At 41.0% G+C, this 26900-nt stretch overlaps 4 protein-coding genes and 1 non-coding gene across 6 annotated transcripts in view; 4 read left to right on the top strand and 1 right to left on the bottom strand.

Annotated features, from left to right (window-relative positions):
• Positions 1 to 7432, top strand: part of scara5 (scavenger receptor class A, member 5 (putative)) — a 52618-nt gene extending 45186 nt beyond the window's left edge. The window contains exon 12 of the mRNA XM_076154871.1: positions 3681 to 7432. Within this exon, the coding sequence (XP_076010986.1) occupies positions 3681 to 3823 (143 nt within the window). The 3' untranslated portion in view covers positions 3824 to 7432. The remainder of the gene's footprint in view (positions 1 to 3680) is intronic.
• Positions 7433 to 10844: 3412 nt separating this feature from the next.
• On the top strand, positions 10845 to 14373 carry pbk (PDZ binding kinase). 2 transcript variants are annotated; one of them, XM_076155152.1, is made up of 7 exons: positions 10845 to 10946; positions 11633 to 11801; positions 12169 to 12308; positions 12724 to 12893; positions 13169 to 13298; positions 13621 to 13809; positions 14130 to 14373. In XM_076155152.1, the coding sequence occupies exons 2-7, from the start codon at positions 11635 to 11637 to the stop codon at positions 14357 to 14359; spliced, it is 1026 nt and encodes a 341-aa protein (XP_076011267.1). In that variant the 5' UTR covers positions 10845 to 10946; positions 11633 to 11634; the 3' UTR covers positions 14360 to 14373. The 2 variants fall into 2 exon arrangements, with proteins under 2 accessions (XP_076011267.1, XP_076011265.1); XM_076155150.1 differs by having other exon boundaries at positions 14127 to 14373.
• A 973-nt stretch (positions 14374 to 15346) lies between these two features.
• On the bottom strand, positions 15347 to 20220 carry LOC143004229 (N-acetyltransferase ESCO2-like). The gene is made up of 14 exons (XM_076155149.1): positions 20109 to 20220; positions 19197 to 19261; positions 18862 to 19016; positions 18408 to 18696; positions 17918 to 18319; positions 17734 to 17836; positions 17531 to 17606; positions 17355 to 17397; positions 17084 to 17216; positions 16787 to 16918; positions 16603 to 16692; positions 16326 to 16469; positions 16037 to 16221; positions 15347 to 15567 (listed from the first exon to the last, which is right to left on the bottom strand). Exons 2-14 carry the CDS (start codon positions 19241 to 19243, stop codon positions 15435 to 15437), a joined length of 1932 nt encoding a protein of 643 aa, XP_076011264.1. The 5' UTR covers positions 19244 to 19261; positions 20109 to 20220; the 3' UTR covers positions 15347 to 15434.
• Positions 20221 to 20762: 542 nt separating this feature from the next.
• Positions 20763 to 23313, top strand: ccdc25 (coiled-coil domain containing 25). Its single transcript, XM_076154864.1, has 8 exons — positions 20763 to 20936; positions 21077 to 21124; positions 21256 to 21295; positions 21691 to 21742; positions 21926 to 22001; positions 22182 to 22488; positions 22569 to 22614; positions 22837 to 23313. Exons 1-8 carry the CDS (start codon positions 20912 to 20914, stop codon positions 22864 to 22866), a joined length of 624 nt encoding a protein of 207 aa, XP_076010979.1. The 5' UTR covers positions 20763 to 20911; the 3' UTR covers positions 22867 to 23313.
• Positions 23314 to 24087: 774 nt separating this feature from the next.
• Positions 24088 to 24172, top strand: trnay-gua (transfer RNA tyrosine (anticodon GUA)). Its single transcript is given in 2 exon segments — positions 24088 to 24124; positions 24137 to 24172. It is a non-coding gene; the product is annotated as a tRNA-Tyr (tRNA).
• The last annotated feature ends 2728 nt before the right edge of the window (positions 24173 to 26900 follow it).

Here is a 26900-nt window from a genome sequence, read left to right as displayed (position 1 = left end):
TTGCAAGTTATGCATGATTGATTAAATGTCTCAGTTTGCTCCAAAAGAACTCTTGATGTGATGACGTATATAAATGGACGTAACAGTGCATGCTGTCAGTCTCTCCTTCAAGGTCCAGTATTTATGGCACAGCACAGGGTGGCAAGCTTGGCTAGTAACACACATAGCTAAGTGAAGAAATGAAAACACGAGCTCTAGAGTAAAATTGAAACTCTACCCACTTTCATACCTCAACCTGGGTGATCCCAGAATGAAGTGACTGCCGGTTTCAGAAGCTTACAAATTTTGTCAGACGCGGCTAAGAGTTACTAAGTTGGAAAGGAGGCTTCAGAGGCTATGAAACAATCCAAAAGCACTTTATTTTACACAAACTGAGGCCTTATGTTGTTGGAATATTAAGGGATATTAAGCGAAAGGTTACTAAGAAATGGAAAATGGATGTTCACTCCCTATTTATGAACATCACTACTTCCTAATCATTATCAGAAAACAATTTGTATATAAGTGCACTTTGTCGGCGACTAGGCTTTTGAATGTACTGAATCACTTAATTGATATTTCTTTAAACTCTCCTGCATGTCTCCCTTGGCTCCACTCAGTGTGTTGATGATTCCAAACCTATTTGTTAAAAAGTGAAAAAGTGTAATAAATTCAGTTGAGCGAGCATGGACCTCGGCCTGCAAACAGTGTTATTAATGTGTGTTGAGATCCAAAATAAACGGCTTAAAAGTCCTTGGCCATGAGAGTTAACCCTTGGAATCCACTAAGGAACAGCTGTACAACATGTACAAAAACACTGGACCTGGCTACTGCCGCAGCCCCATGTGCATATTTCCAACGCATACCTCATTTCCGTGCACACCTGCCTGCAGACACTGAGTGGTTCACACTGTTTCCAAGTTGTCAGAGTAACGAGTTCAACCAGCAATTCTGGAAGTAGTTAGACTGATGTAATAGGTTCATAATATTAAGTAAGTTTTAATAATTTTGATGAAATCATCACGCGCGGCTTTTTGATCGGATTCATCAGTATGTTGTGTTATTTTTGGACAAAATCTACACGAATGTCTGACCCAAATCTGCATTGACCTGCTGAATTTATTTTATTTTTTTTATTTATTTTAGGCTTTTGTCAGAGTGATAAGCGTGAATAACTGAAATCTTCTTTGAAATTATTTTTGGCATTAAATTGCTTCCAAAACTCAAACCCAGTTCTAAGACTTAATTAAAAACTTTGAAAAATGTGATCGGATTGAAACACGCAGAATTTGAAGTCAGATCCAAACACTTGTCAGTGCTGTTTGGGAACACATTGCTTCTACTATATTCATTACACAGACACACACACATGATCTCAGGGTTTCAAATATAATCTTTTCCCAACAACCTGCAGTTTTCCATTGCTGTTTGTGCAGACTAGTGCTGTTTGCACTCGTCTTGTCTGCTTCTTATTTTTTGAGTTAGCTACAGTAATAAAGTCAGGCAATGCTCCCATTCTAATTCCTGCATTCACATCAGTAACAGTTTCTTACTGTGCATACTTGTTCAAATGGCTCTAAAGTGATAAGTAATTTACAATTCTGACACTGAAATCGCTTCCAGTTGGAAGCTGAAAATAAAACGATGAAGAGGAACTGACAGAGCAGTGTGAGCAGTAGCGACCAAGAGTTCTCTGTTATCTTCAGTTTGGTTTTATATAGATGATTTTATGTTGTTTTATGTTGTTTGTTGAGACTTTCTATTTTTATTTTATGAAGTGGAAGGATGTTTGTGTATCATTGGCTTCTACACTGCATCCTAAGCCTCAGAATGCATTGATTAACTGTAAATGGCGGAGTCTGTTGATCAATAAACAAGCATTGATTAGACTAATATCTTTTTCCTTATTAAATGCTGATTCATATCGGCCTTCTCGCTTCACAGCCCAGATGACATTTTTAGAAATATCTCATTACCGTTGTATAATCCACAGCTATGATGTAGGAGGCAGTAGTCGAGTGGGTAGAGCTTCCGCTTAAAAACCGGAGGGTTGCCGGTTCAAGTCCCTGCCGAGGTGCCCGAGGTGCCGAGGTGCCCCTGAGCAAGGCACCGAACCCTCAATTGCTCCCCCCTCTGCGAAGGGTGGTAATATAATGTAATGTAAGTCGCTTTGGATAAAAGCGTCTGCCAAATGATCGTTATTTATTTATTTATTTAGAGCAGAGAGGCTGAGATTACATCTGGCTCCCCTACACTTGGCCTCAGATGATGCTAAATGTGCTTTAGTGCTGAGTTGGCTCTTCGTCTCACCTATGGAGCTTAAACCTCTGAATCTTGATACATTGGCGTATCAGAATACAGCCAAATGTTGCTCTGTCACTTTCTTATGACCCCAGAACTGAGTGCAATCATTAGGGAAATTGAAAAGTTTGAGATTGAAGTCGCTGATGATTCAGTTTTTAATAACAGAAACTACAGTTTATGGTGAAAAAATGCTGCCAAAAGCTCACCAGCTGGAATTGCGTATTTATTACGTATTTGTATTTTCTTTTGAGAAATTAAGAACAGCTGCTGTCCCAGCCAATGAACTGTGAGATTTATGTTTCTTGTGGTTTTATTTGACTTCTGATTTATGCCAGTTCACTGACGTTCCTCTAGCACTGGCCGCTGAAATCGTAAAAAACAGCTTGTAGTCATACTCATTTTGAGGAGTAACTGAAGCAGCAAATGAAAAGTGATGACATAATTATCATCATTATCATTCATACACTTTGCTCACAACCAAGCTACAAACAAAGGGTTTGTTTGTTTGTTTGTTTGTTTGTTTGTATCACCTGTGACCTAGCTTTAGCTTCAAGCTTACTGAAGCCCCATTTTGGGAAGGATTTTTTTCCTCTGGCCATCAACTTAACAGGAAGTTGACTCCTTGTCCTCATGGCGACCGTTAACAAATCTTGATCCCCACACATCATAAAGTGTGAAACACAGATTAACATTACATTTATGAGAGCTTACTAGCTCACCACCAAATAAGATTCCTAACATACTAGCAAGTTATTAGCTAGTAACCAAGCTGCATCAGGGGCAGATAAAATTGCAGCCTGAGGCACACTGAGCAAATGTCCTGGGTATCCAAGGGATTTTGTTAACAGAAGCAGAGTTGGGTTCGTCGTTTGCTCTGCTAAGTGTAGCCAGAGAATGTGGAAAAGACAGTGAGTAAAACTAGGTAGGCTAACTAATGAAGCAGCTACGGTGTATGGTACGGTTAAACTTTCCTCAATTTTTTTCTGGTCTCACTTACGTCACTGTGTCGTAACCTGTGTTGTCCGTTTGACTTTCATCAAAAAAGTACAAACATAGGGTTGAATTAAATGAAATTTAACGCTAATAAAACATTTTTGCCAACACTGAGTGGAGGGGAGGGGATTTTGCTTTTGCTAACGCTGGTGTTTCAAATATCACATCAGGAAGAACGCCAGCTAAAGTGCCTGTGGGCAAGGCATGGTTTGGCATGTGCTTTGCCCCAAACGAGTAAAAACTCCCTTTCTTACAATTTTGCCTCATCATAAATTTTACGTTAAAGTCATATGGTCATAAACCTTTACAGATGCAAAACACACACTTCACATGAGTGATTGATGATGACTTTTTTAGGGCTGTTTCTCTTTCTTTAACACACGTTTCCTCTGTCTCTCTTGCAGGCACTGGTCTCATCTGGATGGACGATGTAGCGTGTACAGGGAATGAACAAAGCATCGGCCAGTGCAAGTTTTCAGGCTGGGGCAAAACTAACTGTGGCCACGTGGAGGATGCTGGTGTGACCTGTAATCCCTACCCAATATAGGTTGCTGAGGAGGTGGTACGCCATGTGTGTGTGCACAGCAAACTAAAGACAATTTCTTGATGAACTGATGTGTCATTTGCACACGGCTGCTTTCCACACAGCATTATGTACGAAAAGGCTTTTTAGTGACTCTACCCATACTGCAATGTTGCCTTATCATATAGCAGGCTCAACCATTGTTTTGTGTTGTAAAACTGAAAATGGAAACAAAATTCAGTGAGGAGCAAAGATTTCGGAAAAGGTTATCAGTCACTCTAGCTGGCCTGTTTGTTGACAGAAAGAAGAGGAGAGAGCAGATGCATGGACCTCTGCCGTGTATGATTTATGACTGTGTCAGTATTTACTGTTTCTGTCCAGAGAGCCAAAAGTAGATTTTTTTTCAACAATACCGCACACACATTCATTTATGCACACACACACCAAACCAAACATAATGCAGGAGCTTCTCTCTTTGGGGTTTCATGCCTCTCTCAGTGGGCCTTAATCCTTATGGCTGCAATTATTTCTACAAAAGCTGGTACCTCTCATGTGTGCTTGCACGCATCCTTTATAGACCTGAGCCAGCAGGATTCAATCCCCAGACTGAATATAATAAGACAATAACCTTTCTCTATACTCACTCATGCTATATTTATACAGTATCAACAGGCGTAACATTGTTTAGTTCACCTCAAAATCTGGCCTCTGAAACTTCAAATACAATTATTTTTTCTCTGAAAGCTGTTGTAAAACTCTCTTTGCCACCATAATCTGTCGTGAAATCTCTGTGTGTACATTCTGCTAGTTTAAACAAAACCGGATCTGGCTCACTTACCTTTAATGAAAATGAATGTGCACAGTTCATGCCCTTGTGTCCGCCCACTTTTGGATAAGAATTAGGCTTTTTATGGAAATTACTTTTTCTACCTCAAGTTCAATTGCACCCCATTTGTTTTCAAACTGAAGCATGGTTTGTGTTTGAAACCATGATTCTGTAACTGATTCAGTAACAAGACTTATCGTAGAGAGAAGGGGGCCCAAGAGAGTCAAGAAATGGGCTGACGTATCTCACATGTAGCTAGTGGAATGTAGAAAATTGGTCTGTTTGATTCAAATGTAAGTGGGGATGGTTGGTGACATTAGTAAAAGCTGACTATGGTAGTTTACTAAATTTCCCTTACCAAACATTCTTCACCTGATGAAGAATGACGCCATGATTTTTCTTCATTCATCATCAAAACTGTGCTCACATTTGGGTTCTTTGGCTTTTGCATTGAAGATGATTTTGAAGGGGATGTGTAGGCAAACATTTGCAGTGTATTGTTCTCAAAACACGGTCATCTACTTGCTGTAGTACCACTGTGCACAGTGAGTGAAACACGGCATTTTTAGGTAATGTCTGGTCAATGAGCTGTCAATCCTCCTACTTCATGTGTGTGTCTATGAAGGTGTGTTACATGCTTAAGGCAACATAGTACAGAAGGAAAGTACTGAGCAAAAACAAAGGTTTTTTAAATACCTGCTCTATCAACCTGTAAACATACTACTTTGGAAAAACATTCCATCCTTCATAATTGAGATGCTGCAGATTCACCCTGTTTGCCTTCATTCATTTCAGGTGCCAGGTACTGTATGATGACGATGGTGAGTCAAACTTCTCACTGTACAGGGTGTAATTAAACAAAATTTGAGATTGATATAGTGTCTGAAAACTGCACTGCGTCAGCCCCAGTGAGCATGCACTCCTTTTATTATCACCTCCATCCCATCACACCCTGAGAAGAAAAGCTTCCAGTTTATTTTTTGGGGGGATTACTTTGGAAAATGGTGGTTCCTTTCTTTTAGGATAATAGAAGTCCTGTTGGATTCAGTATTATCTCCTGAACATAGCAACAACACAACAGTTTATGCAGATGACAATGAAACAAAAGCAGAACCATTGACAATGCCTACCCATTATGTTTCATTACGTCCCCATAATGGCAAAGGCCTATATACTGTATATACATAAGTATTTATTTTCTGCTTTGTGCTTTCTAAACGGCAACAAAAAAACATTTTCAGGTAAGGTAAAAGGATGATGCATCATAACATTGAGCTTTCTGACACACTGACACAGATTTGTGCACGATCTGTACAGAAGAATCCCTGATGTGCAAGGACACGTGATTTAAGGATATGAGGAACGGAAATTATTAGATTATGGATAACATGCTGTTTCTCTTAGTATTGATAGACATTTAATATACAAAATTACTACTTGGTTACACCTTTCGTGTATTTCTTCAATTTGCCATGAGGCATTTTATACTAATGAGGCACAGCTGAAAAGTAATAAGTTTCGCATTATAGAATAAAGAAGGAATTTACAAGACTATAGTCTCCAACACTTGTGTGCATGACCGCAGTACTGTGTAATACTCTAAAACACACACAGCGCACATATGCTCGCCTTTATACAATATCTGGACTGTTTCTCCACGCATGAGGAGACTGTGGCTGACAGTACAGCTCAGTGGCAGCCAGGCTTTTGGGTTTGCTCATTCATCTTGTTGAGGTGTCACATTCAGGAGTTTGGCATTGGAGTCATTACAGAAAATCTCCCACTCCAAGCCCACAGCCAAAGATAACAACCAGTGCTTCATCTGTATATTTTCACAGATTTTGTAACAATATAAACAATATTGACAGAAAGTTATCTGAAAATATTTTCTCAGACAATAGTTTGATATTTAGACAGGTTTTGTATAAATGTGTATTCTGCTAGAAAACCCAACCTTTCTGCTGTGTGTTGTCTTCCACAGTAAGCTTGCTGTTACCCGTGGGCCTACATTTGGATGCAAAAATGCAGTGTGGAACAATAAGGTTTTTGATAGCTACGAAAGACATGTGAGGTATTAATTCAGCTGTGAAGATACACCATAGATCCTTGCTGGTTTATTAACTTTCCCGTCATTTCCTCTCCTGGGTGAAACAAAGACAAATGTTGAAGATGGATGAAGGATTTCGACAATCTAAATGCAATATTCAGCACTGTACAGCTGTCCTAGAGGCCAAAGAAACATCATTAGTTCATTTATACCTCAGTGTGGAGACAAGGAGGAACTCTGGTAAATACATAAACCAAAACATAACACATGACGAGTGTTTCCTCTCATTGTAGTTGCAGCATATCAGATGTCATCATGATAAAACCATTGCGATATGATTTCCTGTTTTGGTTCCCCTGGCCTCACATCGATGCTTTGGTCCAATCGGGTCAAATACCTTCCAAGGCAAACAAATAAAGTGCACTTAACCCCGTAAATACTGACTTAACCCATACAACTCTGAAGTGTTTTTTTTAATGTTTTTAAAGTATACTTTATTGTACATCATTTTTGATTAGAATAACCTTGCTATGCTGCTTTGGGATAAACGCTCTAAGCACTTTTGCATATGTGTCTGTTGTTGTGCTGGTCATTGTAGAAAGGCTTTTCTGGAGGTAACACGAAATGTAAATGCATAAAACATCATTACATGAAGAAAACACTTTGATACAGCATTTCACATTTGCTTAAAAATACATTGAATTCTTTACTTGATACGTTTGTGTTGATTTGTACCACTAAATGGCTGTATATGCACTGTTGGAATAATAAAAATGTAGATTTGTTTTAACAGGTGGACTTTGTTATTCAAGAGCTGAATTGAAAACAGGCACTTTAACCGAGATGTTAACAGGGCAGGTGAAGACAGAGAGAAGTCAGTGTGTGTGTGTGTGTGTCTAGCTCAGTTCCTCAATGATTCTTCTGAAAAGTCTGCTGGAAAAATCTGTCTCTTTGTTATGTGACTTTGCTCTGCGTCAGGAGGATGAGGGCTCACCTCCAGTATCTGGCTAGACACTCCAAATTCAAGTAGGTCTGCCATCGTGTACACTCGCACCTCTTCGAATGATCGAGACTGTGACAGCACGTCTGGGCTTCAACCAGCCAGAAAGGACACTTGACATAATACCTCTCATCTTTGTCCACTCTCAAGTTCAAGTCTTTGATGCAAAGACGCCCACAAAGCAGCAACCACTGCACACACATACCTGCACTCCTTCATTCAAGGTTCGAATTCTGATCATTTTCAGCATTCTCGGTTTTATAGCTTTTTCTTTTCTTTTCATTTTATCCGTTGCACAGATGATCACTCACCCTCGCTTGCTTTTGCACAGCGTTACACATGTATACGCCTTGATTGACAGCTCTGAAGCATAATTACAAGTATGAATGTTTCCACATGTGAAGCGGATATAGAAATGATTGGCTGAAAATTCACCTGATCTCCAGCACACATGGCTAGCAGTCAGATCAGAGTCTGTAAAGCCAGTTTGACTCAGGTCAACGTGGTTTCACTTATCCTCCAGGAAGGTAAAGCTTTGCTATTCTTCATTCTTACAGTAAAATGCTGAAGTACGCAGCTGAAATTCCAATTACACTCTGCAGATGCTTGTTTGGATCAATGTGTTACGGCTAATTTGTGTCTCTATGTTGGGGTTCAGTGGAGATGGATGATAAGTATTTAAGTGACCAGTAAAGCTGACTTTAATCTGGGGCATAAACACACATAGGTGTCACCAGCATCTGAACATCAGTGTTTGCTTCAAGCTCACTCTAACATAATTTTGGGAAAACTAAACCCGTGTACCAGTATTCTGCTCTGTCCATGTGGCTGTGATTTTTGATGAGATCTGTGGTGATATTTCCAGATAAGGGGTGCTTGAGTCACTGCGCTTGGAAGAGGACAGTAATTACCCCTGCGCATATCCCTTCCATAACATAATGCGACAGTGCCACTCAGTGGAATGTCTGGGTTATGGACTTTATTTCATGGTACCTGGAAGTCCCCTAAAACATCCAGTTGTTTTCTGTTTATAGCAATCACTTGTACTTTAGACCCATAAAACATTTGATCAAAACCCAAATACCGAACATAAGTGGTTAAGTCCCAATTATGTTCAAATGACTTAGTTACTAGTTGGGTTATATGAGTTTAGCTTGGAATGATTACTAATTTCAATTCATTTGGGATAAATGAAACTAGTCTATGACACATTTGTTTTTGTAGATGTAGGCATTTGTTGTCATACGTCAATGTATTAAAATGTACTATTCTGTGGGATTCTAGGGGCTTCGTTTGGTTCTTTTGATCATCTTTGCATCTGATCAGAGACACTTCTAGAGATCAGAGGCATAGCATTAACCAAAATGTGCTTTCAATTGTTTTTCCACAACAAAACAATGAAGAGGACAGAAACAGATGTATACATTTCCCAAAAGTGCATTTATGGTTTAAACACATTGTTTCTCATTATTTTGCATGTAATCTCCTCCTTTATGTGGTGTCTTATTCTTTCTCATGTAGAAGCCTGCAAACACGCTCAGCTTCCTTTATTGGCTTCTGTGAGTGCTGCTTGGAAGAAGCTTTTTGGCTTTGAAGACACATCGGGCTCTTCTTCTTTAAATAGGTTAGATTTAAGGATTTAAAGGCATTATGCATGTTTGCACGCAGCCACGTCTCTACCAGTGTAACCATGAACACAGACAACCCAGACATTGAGAACCATCTATGAGGCTTTGACAAAGTCATTCTGTATGGCTCTTAAATAAAGGATAAAGGCTTTCATATAAGTGGAAAGTTGTGAATTCAGCACAGAATTAGAAAATAAAGCAAAGAAAACTGTTGTTGTAAATGCCCTTAACTGTAAAGTTTCCACAGAGAATGCAAGTAATCATAGCTTTGGTTTAATTTGATCTTTCTCTAGTACTTTATCTAACAAAATATACACGGCTACTCCTACACTAAACTTAAATTGTACATATGGAATATTTCTGGAATGAGCTTAAACAAAGCAGAAAGAGTATTTAAAGCTGGAAATGCCGTGCTTGGTCTTCAATAGTCTTCTGTGTAAATGTCCTCTTTTGTTTAAAAAGAAAGTCATGACAAATACGACGGGATGTGTGTGTCCCTCTTTTATCTCTGTAGCCCCTCTTTTATCTCTGTAGCTGTTTCATTGTGTTCCAGCCCGAGTGGACGTCAGTGTTACATTGTGGTCCAATGTGGCCGCGGAGCCAGAAACATGAGTTCATCTCCCTTAGGGGGAACGGGACCGTGCAGAAAGAGAGAGACCAATAGTCCCAGTCTTCCCATCATGATCCATTTGTCATCTATCTACATTCCCGCTCCTCTTCTTGATAATGAAACAGTTATCCCTCCAAACAATGAGCAAGACCAGACTGGGACCATCTGCTGCATGCCATGTCAATGAAACTATGTGTAGGATCAGGAGAGGTCAAGGTCAAGGTCAGCTTCCCTATCCGAGTGAGCAAATTCTTCTGGATAAGTCTTAAAAAGATAGTCATGTGAAAAGTAAATATAACATACAAATATCACAATTCAAAAAAGTCTATAAAATGATTTAAGGGCCTTTGGGGTTTTTTTCTGGTTACACAAACATCTGAGAGTTGGTGTGTATTTAGATGCTATCCTACATGTGTGAATGTGTGTAAAGCATGGGGGAGGAAACAAAGTACTCAGTAGGGACACAGGTTGTTTTGCGATTGTCACATTGTCGACACATTGTTTCTTGAAATTATACTCCAGTTCCCAATCATCTACACTAACTGCAAACTTCCAAGTCAAAACCAAGCTCTCCACTCAAAACCATGTAATCTTACATCTAAACCCAATTTTGCCCTCAGACATCACAACAATAACCAAATCTGAATTCTGTGTGAAAACCGAGGAATAACATTTAGTTTTGGGGAATGGGTCTGTCTATTGGTTGATGGTAGGCCTAGTTATAGTGTGTAAGCAAATTGAGAAAAGTAATAGTAGTAATTAAGAGTAGTAGTAAATAGTTATAGTAGTAGCTCTTGTATGTAGTAGTGGCGATAGAATAAAACACTAGTGAAGTTATCATTTACTGCCCTCTAGTGTTTTGGGATGTTATAACGTTGATTTACGGTTTTATCAGCTGCCCGTCTGACGTTAACGACTCGCGTTCAGTTTGTTCCTCTGCGGCTTCCGTACGCAGTGGTGACATTTTTGAAAGTTCGGCGCGGATTCGGTGCAGTTGTTTTGTTGTGTTTTTAACGCTCAGTCAAAGAAAACGCAGGTAAGATGGAGTCAAAATGCTAAACGGGCGGTGTGATGACTGCTATGATGTAAAAGACAGATAACTTTCAGCGTATGAAGTGACATCTTTGCACGTCGACCGCTACAGATGTTCTAGTCCTCATGAATTGAGCGATTAGCTGACCTGTTAGCGTTAGCAAATAGTATGATGCAATACCAAGCCTGATTTAAAGTCTCAAAACACAAATACATAATAAACCAACCGAAATCAAGAAGTACCAATTCAGTGTCGTGTGTGTTACGTTACGTTACCTTAAGGGGTGAAATCTTTAATCCGTCATATCTGATACAAGTAACGGCAACGTTAATGTTTGTGGTTGGTAATGCTTTTTAACTTTTAAATGTAATGCTTTAAATGATCCACAAATGACACACATAGATACAAAATGTATTAAAGAGTAATATGTTAATTTGGAGAAAGAATTAGATGATTATGGTCGTGATTTAGCTTCAAAGGAAGTGGGTGTTTTTGGAAAAAGGTTTCTAGAGGTTTGAACCATATCTGGTAGTTGGTCAACGACAAGATGATTATTTATTGTGAAGGACTGTGGGTAACTTTACTCACCGAAGTTAAATTATAAGCTACTTCTCTCCCCTTTATTTTCAGGTCAAATATAAAATAAGCTTCCCTTTATTAGATGTCATCTGTTTGTTTCCCCTTTAAAGGAATGGAATCGTCCGCAACACTTAGCAACGAGGCCGTGTTCAAGACCCCTAAAGCTGTCAGAGTGCGGAGTCCTGGAAGCAACGAAGGGACCCCCATCACCATCCCGGCTTCTCCTTTCATGAAAAAGCTCGGCTGTGGGACTGGAGTTAACGTTTACCTGATGAGCAGGTTTGTGCTGGGTTGATTGACAAATTCTGAGCCCGAAGTATACAGCGTAGTGTACTGTACAAAATGTGTTTTGCATCCTTAAAACACCAGACTGTGATTGGTACAAGATAGACAAACTAGGCCTTATGTCATTCAGCATCCACTCTCTACTCTCACCTGATTGAACCCCCTCAGACTTTCACTTTTTAAGCTTTATCAGCAACTTATGTTGTCCTGGATGAACATCATTTTTTCTGACAGCCAAGTTGAGCCTCCTATGACACAAACACACTCTGCATAGATATTTCCTTATTTCAAGTGTGAATAATACATTTGAAGTGTACAAATAAATCATCTTATCAGTGTTTTTTTAACCACATATTCCTAGAATAGGGAAGCTGAATGCGTCACCCTGGGCTGTGAAGAAGATCAACACCAGATGTGCAACCAAGCAGGTGGCAATTTACCAGAAGAGACTCAATGCAGAGGCAAAGGTCCTGAAGGGAATCAATCATCCAAACATTGTTGGTAAGAGAAGATAGCAGGTTTATATTCATCACAACATTGCGATTTAAGCTTCTAGAAAGGCCAAAAAGTAACCACCAGACTCAGTTTGGTCAATATCTGCTTACATGAGGTCTAACTTAGTGAATGTGAATTCTTCTCTCGGCCCCCTGTGATCGTGAGAGATCTTCTCACAACTGCTTTCACTTAAACTGAATTCTGTTTGTAAAAACACCGGTGTTCCCCTTTTAAATATGTGATTACGTCATATTTCTTTTCTCCAAATATAGTTTTCCAGTTAGATTTTATTATTTCAAATTAATTCAGGATTAGAATAATTAATTTGACCTCTGGTGTTGTAACAGGATTGTGATGTAATTCTGAGCTTCTAATTGTTATTGTTTGTTTGTTTTTTGGTCCTTCTTCCTCTTAACTGCAGGGTTTCGTGCCTTCACCACTGCCAAAGATGGTTCCAAGTGTTTGGCCATGGAGTACGGAGGGGAGCAGTCTCTCAATGACCTGATAGAGAAGAGGAGAGAGGAAGGCCTGAAAGCTTTTCCTGCTGCCACTATAGAAAAGGTGGCTCTACATGTGGCCCGGGGTCTGCAGGTAGGTCACTGGACCCTCTTTTCCTGGTAATGACGTCAGTTGCAATAACTTAATGACTACAGGGACTCATCCTGCCATGTTCCGAGCTCTAAAAGTTAGATTTCACTCTGATTCTAGCATAAATCCAATCAGACGTCAGTGGTTTTCATTAAATTGGATTTGGCTCAACATCCATCATTTAATTCGATTTTGCTGCCTGACAAAAAGAAATTTATTACAGCGGGATGTTGTTAAGTGGTGAATAAGAGGAATGTTTTGTTTGTTTACCCCCGCAGTACCTCCACAATGAGAAGAAGCTGCTGCACGGTGACATGAAGTCGTGTAACGTGGTCATCAGAGGCGACTTTGAGACCGTCAAGATCTGTGACGTGGGCGTGTCCCTCAAGCTGGACGAGAATATGAGAGGTACAGTAACACACGGCTGTCAAATCAGCGCATCTTTGATTAAATGCCAAGTAGATCTGCTGTGACAGTATTGTATAAATCTGTTGAAGCACGCAGCATTTACATTCTCTTCCACACCTCAGGATTTTGTGGAATGACGCTTGATTTAATTTGTTTCTGTGCCCACGTAGAAACACAAGTTTAGTCTGTTTGTTTCACATTTCCAATTTAGTTTTATCATTTGTAAACACATTTTTGTGTCGTCACATTAGAAGAATGAAATGATTGTACGTTCCAATTTTTTAGATTTATTGAGACAAGCCGTTTATTCTGTTGTCCTCAGTGTGCGACCCGAAGGCCGACTACATCGGCACGGAGCCGTGGAAGCCGAAGGAAGCTCTGGAGGGGAGAGAGATCACAGACAAGGCCGACGTCTTCGCCTACGGGCTGACTCTGTGGGAGATGATGACCCTGGCTATGCCTCATCTGGAGATGCTGGATGGAGAGGAGGAGGAGGAGGAAGAGGACGATGGTGAGTTGCTGTAGCTGCAGGGAAGTCGGGCGGTGAAGGCGGTGACCTTTGCATGTACATTGACCCTGAAAGTTGAGTGATACTGGAGCAGAGGCGTGGTGTTGTGCTGAAAATAAGCAGCACACGGTTCACTTCTGGTCAGTCTTCACCCAGAAACAATAAACACACTGCACTCACAACCACTTTATTAGGAAGACATCAGTACTCTCAGAACAGCCCAAGTTCTTTGTAACACGGATTCCTTAAGGTGGTACAAACAAACATTCCTTTGAGATTCTATTCCTGTCTTCTGATTAACTACCTCCCTTTTTCCCCAGAAGGATCTTACGAGTTGAGCTTCGACGAGGACGCCTACTACGAGAGACTGGGGACGAGGCCAGCAGTGGACAGCGAGGCTCTGGGGAACAGCTACCAGAAGATGGTAGAGCTTTTCTGTCTCTGCACAGAGGAGGACCCCAAGAAACGACCCTCTGCAGCCCAGATCGTCCAGGCTTTAGAGGGCAACGCCCCTCTGGAGAAAACAACCAATGAGGTCATAGTTATTGACTGAGTTACACGTCGCAGTTTTTGCTTTTTCGCTCTTACACCTGCGGGTAAAGAAAGATGCTAGTGTGTTTTGGGCTCCACTGAAAGACTATTCATGAGAAGGATTTCAACGACCTTATTTAGAACAAGAATCATCTCAATCTTAAATACGGTTTATAGTATATAAGCACAAGAACAGTTGTCTCATACCTGTCTTCATCTTTTCCTTGTATGTCTTTTTCTAAATGTTTAAATATTGACTTTATCTTCAACTTCAAACGTGAGCTGTCTTGAGTTATTTTGTATTAGTTTCAATGACACAGAAGATATAAGGCTATTACATTAATATCAGTTGACATTAATCTATAATATTTGCTGTGGTGTTGAAGTAATTGGTCCAGATTCATAAAACAAATCCAACATGTTTATTAAGATTTACAAAGCAGAATGCCCTTTAAAGTAACAACATCCTTTATAGGGCAAAGTCTAAACTCATTGTACTCTCAATTGTCAAAAAATGTTAACGAAGACAAATTATCCCAATAAAATATTCCAACTCAAGATTCAACCTATGAGGCTGAGCTCTCCTGCATGGGGAATAATTTGTTATTGCCGAGCTTAAACAAGATATAAACATCTGACACACACACACACGCACACACGCACACGCACGCGCACACACCAAGAGAACATAAATACTGGGTGTTTCTGCTTTAACACTTTAAAATGTTAAACCTAAGCTAAAACACTTTCACAGTGGTACCGTATGACAACAGCAACTAAAGAACAACTTCATCTTAATAAGTGTTTGCTTTGCATGTCGATTCAACGATGAGCTGACGGCTTTCTAAACCTTTTAACGCAAAATTTGAAGACATTGCGGCATTTAAAAAAGTAAGGTGGCCAACAGAGGAGACACATAGGAGTGAAAACACAGGGAGGGAAATCGGTCAATCAAGAGAATCTGAAAACATGCAGCAAGATTAGAAACACCAACACATTTCTCTCAACCCTTTGTCCTCCTGTGCCACCGTGTTGATCCACACATTTAGCCATTAAACTGAACCCAAACCTCAGCTATTAAACCTCAGCTGTTTCCTTCATGCGATGAAATTGTAGACGAGGAAGGTCGGCGTGTCGCAGTACTTTGTGGCGAACAGTTTTCCATCAGGCGTCGGGTCAGAGAAGGCGATCTCCTCCTTCGTCAGAGGGCTGCCGTACATGAAAGTGCTCCTGAAAGAAACAAAAAGACATTAAGTGTGAGAGGGGATGCTTCAAGTTTCTTCATATGCTGATTTAAAACTGTAGTTAATTAGTGAAACATTGATACCAACTCAGTTTTGATCAGGGTTTGTACTCGTCGAGGTTAAGTGGAATCACTCGACTACAAATTTGATTGACGATGGTTTGGTCGTCACGTTCTGAAGACTTTTGGTTTGTATTTAACCTCACACACAATCTACTTTCATGTCAGAGACAAACGGTGTTTTCTGCCCCGTTTTGCAAAAGTGTGGATTCTTTTGCATACGTGTAGTAAGTTCTGTTGTGTTAAAAATCTAACCTTGGATCAACCCGAGATCGAAGATGAAGAACTATATATCTGAGAATCAGTTGTGAAAATTCCTCAAATCTAGCAAGAATTGTCTAAAATTGGTGTTTTCTAGATTCCAACAGTTACACGTTACAAGGCTGCTGTTCCTACCTAACGGTGTCGAGCATGCGGGTGGCGATTCCCTTTCGTCTGGCCATGCTGAACACCCAGATCCTGCTGATCCCGCACAGCGCCTGCTCCGGGACGGTGGAGGAGCACCAGGCCCTGTGGCGCTCCATGAAGTCCTCCTTGGTCATGTCTTTATGCTGATTTGGCTGCTCCAGGACACGGTAAGCCTGGAAAGGGGGACAGATCAGAGCGGATCAGTGGAAGACACTGAACACTTGACATTTGATATCTCACATACTGTACACACAGATACACACATTCCCAGGCCTACCTGTCGTATGTGTTCAGCCACCAGACATCCCACCACCATGCGCTCTGTGTTGATGAACAGGTAGGTCTTGGCCTGTCTGGGGCTGCTCAGCGTCACCTGCTGGAAGCCCAACTCGTTATCCGCTACGACACGCACGTCCTCCGCCTGCAAGCGCACAAGAAAAGGACCCAAAAATAAAACACCTGAGCAGAAAAAACCTTGCTGTGGTTTTACTGATTCAAATAGTCATCATTTGAAACATAAACATACAAGTTAAGGGCAGAAAGCTTGAGCTCACCTTTTTGATGGCGTATTTGGGATCATCGGGCAAAACCAGGAGAATTTTTCCATCCCAGAATTCTGCCACCACCCTCTCCTTCTTCCAGCCCTGGTTATTATAACCACAGGTCAATGCCATTATATTTAAGCTACGAGAACAATATTCCTGCATCTATTCAATGATAAAGACATAAATCACTCACCACAAATTTGATGCTGTCAAGGAAGCGTTGGTGGAACTGTGTGTGCTGGAAGTTGTCCTCGGGGTTGTCTGCACTGTACACCATCCCGCACGAGCCGCAGGTTATCGCACCGAACTGCTTCTGACCTGCATCCTGAGACCGAGGACGACATTCAACACACAGAGAGAGAAACAGTCACTTATTGCAGTAGAATATGAAGGATTCATGAATCAATACATGGGTTTTGGCAATCAAACTATTCAGTCAAGTCAAAATCATTCTGGTGACAGCAGTTGTACTGAAATTTAGTGAACATACAATGATGAGCTGGTCGTCGCCCTGTTTCTCTTTCCTTCGACGGAGGCTGCGCTCCTTGGCAGAGGAGAACGGAGCCTGCAGTGTCTGTGTAGAACCAGAGGGGGTGCTGCAGGACACTGGATTCTTCTTTAACCTACAAGACACAAAACAAAGTTCTCCCGATTAACTTAAGGATGCTGTGCCAAATGATATTTAAATGCCATTGGAAGCGGAATGACGATAACTTCCATGTGTTTAATATGCTGACGAGTCAAAGGTGACGTGAGCTAACCTTTTGGAGGCGGAGCCAAAGATGGGATACACAGCTGCCAGTTCTGTGGACGGACAGACAAAGCTTTAATGGAACAATAGGGACATTTTTTGTCGTCGTTTTTGATCAGAATCAGTGATGTGGAATGTTTTCTAGCACAGAAGGTTTACGCTGTGTGTGTGTGTACGTGTGTGTACCTTTGGGTGGGCTGGACACTGTGCTGTTAGGGCTTAAATCACTCAGGTCAGAGACACCATCAGTCACAGAGTCATCCTGAGGACAAAACAGATCCACTTCTGTGTTATGAAAACCTCAACAAGTGGAACTTTGGACGACAATCATAACAAGCAATATTAACATTTCATACCGAGACAAAACAACGGATGATGTCATACTGTACCAGAGTATTAAAGGGTAAGATTGTGGACGCTGCCGGGCTCCTTGTCAACACAACTCTCAGCTCCTTGGTAATCCCGTACTTCTTTCCCAACACTTCAGGAGAACTGAGAGAAAAAATTTAAGTTTCAGTATACAGAGTATGACTGAAAGAAAGAAACGATTTGATCAAAGTCTTATCAAAGCACCTTAATGGTTGTGGAGTTTCTGGCTCTGATCCCATGTCCATCCAGTCTGAAGGGTCAAACCGTGTTCTCTGCTTGGAGGGTTGGTTCTCCTCTGTGGGAGGCTGATAGACACATTCATCACTCCTCACCTCCTGAGGTTCTTCCGTCCCAGGAGCAGACGGCTGCTGTGGTTTGTCCTTCTTGTCCTGAGGTACGGCAGCTTTGCTTTTCCCTTGAGCCGGCCTGGCTGTGGACTTCAGCGTGGACTTCTTGTACATGGACGTCGGCTTCTTTCCCGTGCTGAAGAAAGCGGCTCCCACAAAAAGCTTGGGTTTGGGTTTGAGGCAGCTGAAAATGATGGGGATTCCCTTCTTTGGCTCCATGGGCTTGCTACTCGCAGCCACAGTTTGTTTAGCGGAGCCACTGTGAAAGGTTTCATTCGCTCAATTAGAAAACCTGATATTGACAAATCACCAGATAAAGTAAAGCTTGAGAATCACAATGGACAAACCTGGCACCAAGTTTTGGCAGTTTGATGGTGGTTGAAGACGTCAGACTGCCTTTGAAACTCAGCTTTGCCGCGTGTTTTGCTGGCACCTTCTTCAGCTTTTTACCGCCCTTTACAGTCTTCCTAGTTGGTTTCTTCACTTGTTTGGCCGGGGGTGAAGGTAGAGCGGAAGGATGTGGCAAAGCTTCCTTTATCTTCTTCCGCTCTAATGGAGTGAGGTAGGTGGTCTTCTGCTTGCCATAGAAGGAGCTTGTAACCATGGCGGGTTTGGTCGGTGACTTACAGGGAGAACCTGGAAGACAAAAGTGAAACAGGCCGAGGTGAGACAGAAGAAATTATGTATTCCTGTTCAAATTCCTTAAAGAAACAACTCGCACCTGCCAGGAACAGCCGTTTACTCCAGTGAATAACTGACTTCAGTCCAGAATATCTTTCAGACTTCATTTCAAAACATTACCTGCTGGCCTACGAGGGGATTTCTGAGGCGAGGGGCAGTTCTCCTTTTCCAGACATCCAGCGAGCTTCTTCCTGACTGAAGACTGTAGGTGCTTCCTGGGGGATCTCCTCTTGGCGGGGGACATCTCCTCCCTCACTTGTGTTCGGGACTGATCACTAATATTAAAGATGAATAAAAATCAGGGTCAAATACTGGAAGAGGCACATTTTATTCTAATTTCTAGGTTTCCTGAAATAGAAATATTCAATTAGAATGTATTCCCAGTGCAGTGACAGACAAATTGATAGAACTGTAAATAAGCCAGTTTGTAGTTAATAGTAATGCAATGAGCTCACCTGTCAGAGTCTAAAGAGGAGAACATCCTCTTCCTTGGTGTGGGCATCACTTAAGTACAACTCACCTGCAAAAAGAGAGAAATGTATTCAGGAATTAGATACAGAGATTCAGTCAATACTTGATTTATAATGTGATGCAATTACAAATGTAGTTGTCATAAAATGTCACAAACAAACAAACACCAAACCACAGTGGAAACTGCAGTAGGGAGATTTATAACGTTAATTTTCAGTGTATCTGTTTTCTCGTTTTATACGGACTTTCGTACTTTAATACTGCTTGAATAACAATTTCTCTCGAGACAAATCGTGTTTCGGCGCAGAGGCTAGTTTAGCTACGTCAACACGTTAGCTAACACACGCCAAGATGCGTTGATAATTGGCGGGATAACAAGGTTACAAAAGAGAAAAGTTTGTCTTTGTTTATTAACGAGCTTGTTCATATCGTTTAAATGTTTAAAGAAAACCAAACACCCTGAACCACGACGTTGCCCCGTGTTTTATAACGACAGCATTGTTAACATGTATAGCTGACTTCGATGATGCTTCAGTTTGATGTGTTTCTGTTAACTGGGACCATAACCTGAACGCATCACTCAGTAAGTGAGCCATATGTCGACAACAGAAAACTTGAGATTTTCCCGCAAATTATTGTCAATTTTCATCGAACGCTTAATACGGCAAATTCAATATAATATGGCCTATTTCTGTGATACTAACAATTAATATTTAGCCATCTGACTTGCACCACAGTATAGCTTAACTAGATTAAATTGTTGGTACGTGAAATATTACAAATGATAAGATAATGTGGACATCGGTTAATAGAGAACAGCGATTGAATACCAAAAGACACCAAATCAGCCGACTTTAACTCCCCCAAAATGTGAAAATAAGTGTAAGTTACTTTACCAGATGAGTCTGTGTGGAGTTCAATTCTCGTATAGATGTTTTAAGCTGTTTTAAAGCGGCACTTCTCTGTACGCGCTTCTGCAGTGTTTTGAATGGCGCGCGCTTGGCGGAAAAAAATGTTCCTCAACTTAACCGGAAGCGGAAACAAATCAGTGAGCCATAGTTATAGCTAGTCACAAAAAACGTGGTAGGACTTCTGGTCTGAGACTTCAAAATAATACACTCTCTTTATGTACGACCATGTTTATTATAAATTCACAAGTAATCCGATGACGTTTAGCAGCACCGTTAAGTTATTAGCATCACATATATGCAATATAAAAACACAGATATAAAACAATGTGCAACCAAGGAATAAATTACATATTGTGTATTCAAAAGTTTTCGACATGTCCTTGTCAGTGATTTCAGCAGTAGCAAAACATTGCTACATTCGTTTTTGTTGTAACAATTAACAAAAAATAACTACAATTATACCGGACGAAAATGTACTTCGTAACCTATCCAGAACACTTAACTTATCATGTCACTCAAAAATTAGTCTTCTACCCTCGTCAACAATAGTACACACTTTATTATGTGACAGGATTCCGGTGCCTGCTTTTATTTTGGAGGATACATTTCCTTCTTCTCATTTGTGTCTGCGAACAACTTCCGGTTCAAGTGCACATGAGAAAAGTGACAGCGGCATCGCGGACACCAGGGCTGCGCCAGATTCTATCTAGTTTAGAGCATTAAAACGTGCCCCAAATACAATCAAAAGCCAGTTCTTCTTTTAAAAACGGGAGTTTAACATAACCAACATGGTGTTTTATTTCACGAGTGCCGGTGAGTAAAGCCGCAGAGTTGTAGCAGCGTTAGCTAGATGTAGCTTAAACCAGAGAGAGACGTTTGTTGTCTTCGTCTATCTCTAATCTTAATGTGTCTAATTAGATTGTTTCACTCTTTAATTCTTGTTTTTCTCTTAGTGGTGGACCCTCACTACACTATTTATATGGGAAAGGACAAGTATGAAAGTGAGTTCAGTGCTTTATTGTCTTGTTTTAATGTAAACATGATCAATTATGGCTCTGTCGGGGGTATCATTTGTATAAATACATGTCGTCATACTTTAATTGTTGTTGGTCCCAATTGTTTTTGCCAACAGATGAAGATTTGATCAAGTTTGGCTGGCCTGAAGACGTCTGGTGAGATTGTTGTGTTTTTTTCTTACTTTTTCATAGATGGTTGATAGATAAATGGACATCTCAGTTTGTTAGTATTAAGTAAGAGTCAGTGAGTAAGGATGCCCAGAGAGATTCTCAGTCGTAATTAATTTGTCGTAAGTGAATGAAGGAATTCTGGTGGTGGCAATCACTTCATTTAAAGTCCAAAGAGGAAGGATCTTCTTCTGTAACACCCAAACCATTTCATATTTACTGTCTACCATGCACAGATAAGATCTTCCAAAGGCTGATGAGATGTTTTGTCATGATCTGCAGTAGGCTAGAATCTATATTTGCAGCAATAGTTAAAGAAAAAACCCAATATTAATCCACATGTCGGTGTTTCTGATGCTTTTGTTTCGGCTTTTTCAATCCAGGTTTCACGTGGACAAACTGTCGTCGGCTCACGTTTACCTGAGAATGCCAAAGGTGAGGAACCGGCACCATTCAGTCTGAACACAGAAGGAGACAAACATGACGCTGGGGTTCAAATGTAGCATGAATTTGGGTTTATTTTCCATCTCTTCTGGTCACAAACCTGGTTTAGATAATATCTGACAACTCCCAGTCGTACAAACCATCAGACTTTGGATGTTTTTTGTTTATTTTCAGGGTAGGACCATTGACGACATTCCCAAGGAGGTGCTGACAGACTGCGTCCAGCTGGTGAAAAACAACAGCATCCAAGGTAGAATTCTAGTCGATGAGGGCAACCTGGAAAGATTGGGTGGAAACAAATCCTCACTCATCCAGACGCAGAGGCTGTATTGATGTTAGAAGCGTTTGTTTGCATGTCGTAACACTTTTCTCGTTGTGACGGTGGTGTCTTTCCTGTTTGTTCCATCTGTCTATTCTTTATACCATCAAGGCTGTAAGATGAACAACCTCAATGTGGTTTACACGCCGTGGGCCAACCTGAAGAAGACCGGAGACATGGACATAGGACAGATCGGCTTCTTTCGGCAGAAAGAGGTCAAGATCGTGGCGGTGGAGAAGAAGATCAACGAGATCGTAAACCGCCTGGATAAGACGAAAGAGGAACGTCACCCTGACCTGGCGGCGGAGAAAGAGTCGAGAGACCGAGAGGAGAGGAACGAGAAAAAGGCTCTGCTCCAGGAACAGAAGAGGCAGGAGAAGGAGGAGCAGAAGAGGAAAAGGGAGATGGATGAGCTCAAGTAAGAGGGTCAAGGGTCAATGAGATCAGAAGGTCAGTGATTTGTGTTTTCTGAAAAACTTGGTTTGTTTTCCCCTCCAGGAATTATTCTTCACTGCTGCAGGATGAAAATATGACCACTAATGAGGTGAGGTGATGTCATGCAGGGTTCAGTCCGGCCTTAAATCTACACCGGAACCACAAGTTGGACAACGTTTGTAGATAAGAATTCTCAGCAAGTAAACTTAGGGATCAGTGCTGAAACAAAGATGTGTCAGAGTGTTTCTAGTCACTTTAGTCTGGTTTGTTAAGCAGTTGATTGGTTATTGGCCGCAGCTGTTCTTCTTCACGTGATCTCTGTGTTTGTCAGGGAGGCTACGACTCGGACGACTTCATGTGAGCTGGTGTGTGTGTGAGGGGGGAGGAGCTCAGGAAGCGGACAGAGATCCTCGTCCATCGCTCCGGGCCTGTCGCTGCCATGCTTCTTCCCCCTGCTGCTTCCCTGCTGCGTCCCTGCTGCTTCCCTGCTCGCTGGATCAGTGCGAGGACATTACAAAGGACAGACGGATACTCAGCTCTCCCGGGACGCTCGGAGAAGGCAAACGAGCCGATGACAGGGACAGCTCAGCACAGACACACCGTCTACATCCGGACCGGTTCAAAATGGAGACGAGCCGGTCGGCCTTTACATTAAGGGAGGACCCGGAGGAGGAGACGCAGAGCTGCAGCGCCGTTGTTTTATATTAAAAGTACATCAGACAGCAGATCAGTGTTTCATTGGGGTTTATTGCCACAGCCGCCCAGGTTTATGTATAATAAAATGTTTCTAAAGGTGTTTTGCTCAGGCTCTCCATTTATTTCCTTTGAATACAATCTATAATATGATTAAATAGTTTTAAAAATCCAATACTGTGAAACAAACAATTTCTATTTATCCAAATGTGTTTTTCTTTTAAATCTAAAGCGGTCTAATATTAGCTTAAGTAAAGTCAATCTAAAGTGAAGTGTAAAGTCTAATTACTTCATGATTATGCAAACTTCAAACGGTACTGAGACTCCATCATTTTCCAGAAGGCGAATATATATTTTGATGTTTTTTGTTTTTTTTACATAAATATTTTTCCCAAAGATCTGAATTATGGCTATTTCAAGTCTGGAGCATTTATTTTGATTTTTAAAAGTAGAATGTGTAGATAATGTAGGGTGTTTGGGGATTATGGGTGGTTGGGGTCTTCCCATAATCACTTGGGGCTGTGTTTGGTGGGGTGTGTTTACTGTTTTACCGTTACTGTGATTGTTTTTTAAATTATTTAATACCGTTATTCACAAGTACGTTCTCTTAAATTGTTATAATTAGTATTTAATGTTATTTACATTCAGATTAAGTTACATTGTAATAGCTGGTGGCACCATAAATGAGAGTGTTTGTTCTGCGAAAGAGGTGATGCTTGCCACAATTCAAAGTGGGAGCAGTTAACTCAAAGTGACTTTTAGTCATAAGTTTTAATAAGAGTTCTAAATTAAGCCCGTGGCAGCCACTCGGTAATCAAGTGTTTGCGCCAAATACCCATGTGCCCTATCACGTCAATCATCCTGCGTAATACACCCAACGTTCCCGGCCCCTTCGATAGCTCAGTTGGTAGAGCGGAGGACTGTAGAGTGAAATAGACATCCTTAGGTCGCTGGTTCAAATCCGGCTCGAAGGAGGATTCCTTTTTCCTTCGTGACTTGTTTTTCCTTGTTTTTCCACCTCGGCAGTACAGAATTTCACGTTAAATCGCTTCTTGTCCACGTCACGTTTACATGTTTTACCAACGCGTATTGCGGAGAAATGAAAAATCGTTCCATGTGCAGCGTAACGATTCACCAGAACTGCCAGAGGGAGGCGCAGTTGAGCACTTCAGCACTCATACGCCCCAGACGCAAGAGAGCCGTATCAAACTTGACCAGCAGGAGGCAACAGAGGCCGATCTGTCCAAATTAGCAGCAGTAGCATTTGTCATTGCTGCTCCGGTGGTATAGCAGGCTACTTTACATCTACATGAAGAAGAAGATGATGTAGAATTTGTGTAAATAGTGATGGTGCATATGTGAATAATAGGTCAAATTGAAATGTGTCTGCATCAGTATGTATATAATGATAATAGTTTTAATATTTGGAATGATGGATTATGTTGACAGAGTTTATCAATCATCTCCTGCTTTGAAGCCCTTGTTTTAACAGGATTTTTTTATTTTTATTTTTATTTTTCAGTGCAACCCTGATTAAGCTTTTTTTGCATAAACCTGGTGTTATGAAATACATGTAAACAAAGCCTTACATTCCCCTTTCAGTTGATTCCTATGAGGTGATTAATGGCAACCAGGTAAATAAAAGATGAATGAATGGACAGACAGACAGACTGTCAGACATATTTACATTCTCAGGTCTGCCTGCATCCTCGTACCCTGTTATTAAAAACCATCGGGTTTATTGTGAAATGAAATGAACACTTATTGTTCTTATTGGGTGAGAAATATAGGTCTCATTTGGGACATCTGGGTGGAAGATCTGATTAAGCTGATGCTTTTGAATGCTTTTGGTTGTCGTGATGGCTCCTGGGGTGGCAATGTTACCAAGATGTCTAATAACAGCGAGTTGAGTAATTGAACTGCAGAATCAAATCAGGCTCGGTTTCCCTGATGAAACACGGCTGTGCGGGCGGCGGCGGGGAGGGGATGAGTGACCGTTGGGTCGACTTCAGATTTTGATAAAAGCACGGGTGGAATGAGATTACAGCCACCAGAGGATCTGATGAAACTCATATCTGCAGGGGGAAGGAACAAATCACAGCAAAACTGGATTTAAAACACAGCAGAGGGTTCAGTTTTCTGCACTGCTCACCATGGCAGATGTCTTCTCACCAGATATTGCACGGATTTTAATCAAGGTTTCCAAAAAATGATCAAAACAAAAATGATTGGCATGATGTGTGAATCAGATAATGACAGAGAGGTTCAATTTCATCACTTAGAAGGTCCCTAGGGTCTCTGACAAGGTTCTGTGGCTACATGCAGACAGTATACAGGTCATGGAAGAGGTTCTAGGTATTACTTTGAACACTCCAAGGTTCTTAGTGGTCTAGGGCTGATTGATTAGATTATTTAGGGAGAAGCAGAAGAAGGACCTAAGGGGCCTTTGAAGGTCTTAGGGGTCTTTGGTGAGGTTCTTGTGGAGGTTGAAGTGTCTATCATGGTCATTGAGGTAGTTTGAGGTGTTGAGGGTATTTGAAGGTTCTGCTCTGGGTCCTAGAAGCCATTGTGGAGACCTTATGGGTTCTTGAGGTTTTAGGGTCCTTGACAGCTTTTCAGGTACTTGAGAAGGTTCTTGAGGTCATTGAGAATGGAATGGTTCTTGAGGAAAGGGTTGCAATAACAGATGTTGACGTTAATATGAACACAGATGCGATCATGGTATGAACTCTGTGTGTGTGTGTGTGTGTGTGTGTGTGTGTGTGTGTGTGTATGTGTGTGTGTGTGTGTGTGCACGGGCATGTTTGTAATGCACTTGAAGTCCATTAGAGGCCATTAGTCTCAGAAAGGTTTGTGGAATTTTCATTTGCATTATTACTCCTCTGTGACCGCTCCATTAAATTCATCATAACACTCACACAAATGTACAATTGTGATGTCACGATGATTAATGCAGAGAACTGTTTTCTTAATACAAAATTAATGAGAGGTGTTAACATGTGGAAATGAGGGACTGAATGTTGCAGGGAAAATGGTTTGTATGAAGTTCCCGAGAGAAGAGAAGCTTGATGTGCACAGGCGAAGGAATAACCTGTTACATGTTGGCATCAATGTATCAGTGTGAGGATTTATCAGCCGCTAGATTCTGTCGCAGTCCTGCAAAAATACTACTCTATTTTGTCTCTGTCCTGAGGAAATGAAAAAAGGAAGTGATTAACTTTGCAGACAACCGCGTGGAGAAACAGAGCTTCAGGAACACAACGCGGAAATGATATTTACAGGCCTCAATCAGAGTCACAAATACACACAAACACACAAATAAACACTTCAGCATGAAGGAAAGCAGCGACTTGTTTAATGGAGCCGGTGTCTCATTTATCAATCTGCATCTGTTGGATTGTTTGAGAGTTTCATGTGGAATTATGTGGACGTACACAAATCACCTCATCTAACCTAAACTAACGCTGATGAAGCTGAGAAACTATGGAAATATGTTGTTACACACATTATAGAGTCTCAAATACAATCCCAGACTTGTTTGAGGTGTAAATTTCCCCGTAAAATCTCAAAACAAAACAGTATTTTGTTTTTATCAGAGGCTTCTCAGTTAGAGATGATTGGGCATAAATAAATAAAAGGACTATCCAGCAGATCACCTGCAGCAAAGGTAAATTATTAACACCTCATTGATGTTTCTATAAT

This window comes from Genypterus blacodes, unplaced genomic scaffold, assembly GCF_046128005.1.
Source record: "Genypterus blacodes isolate CSIRO-AG114 ecotype Tasmania unplaced genomic scaffold, CSIRO-AGI_Gbla_v1 ptg000064l_1, whole genome shotgun sequence".
In the NCBI taxonomy this organism is placed as follows: Eukaryota; Metazoa; Chordata; class Actinopteri; order Ophidiiformes; family Ophidiidae; genus Genypterus; species Genypterus blacodes.
The sequence above is the reverse complement of the archived record's forward strand: the minus strand, read 5'-3'. Positions and strand labels throughout refer to the sequence as shown.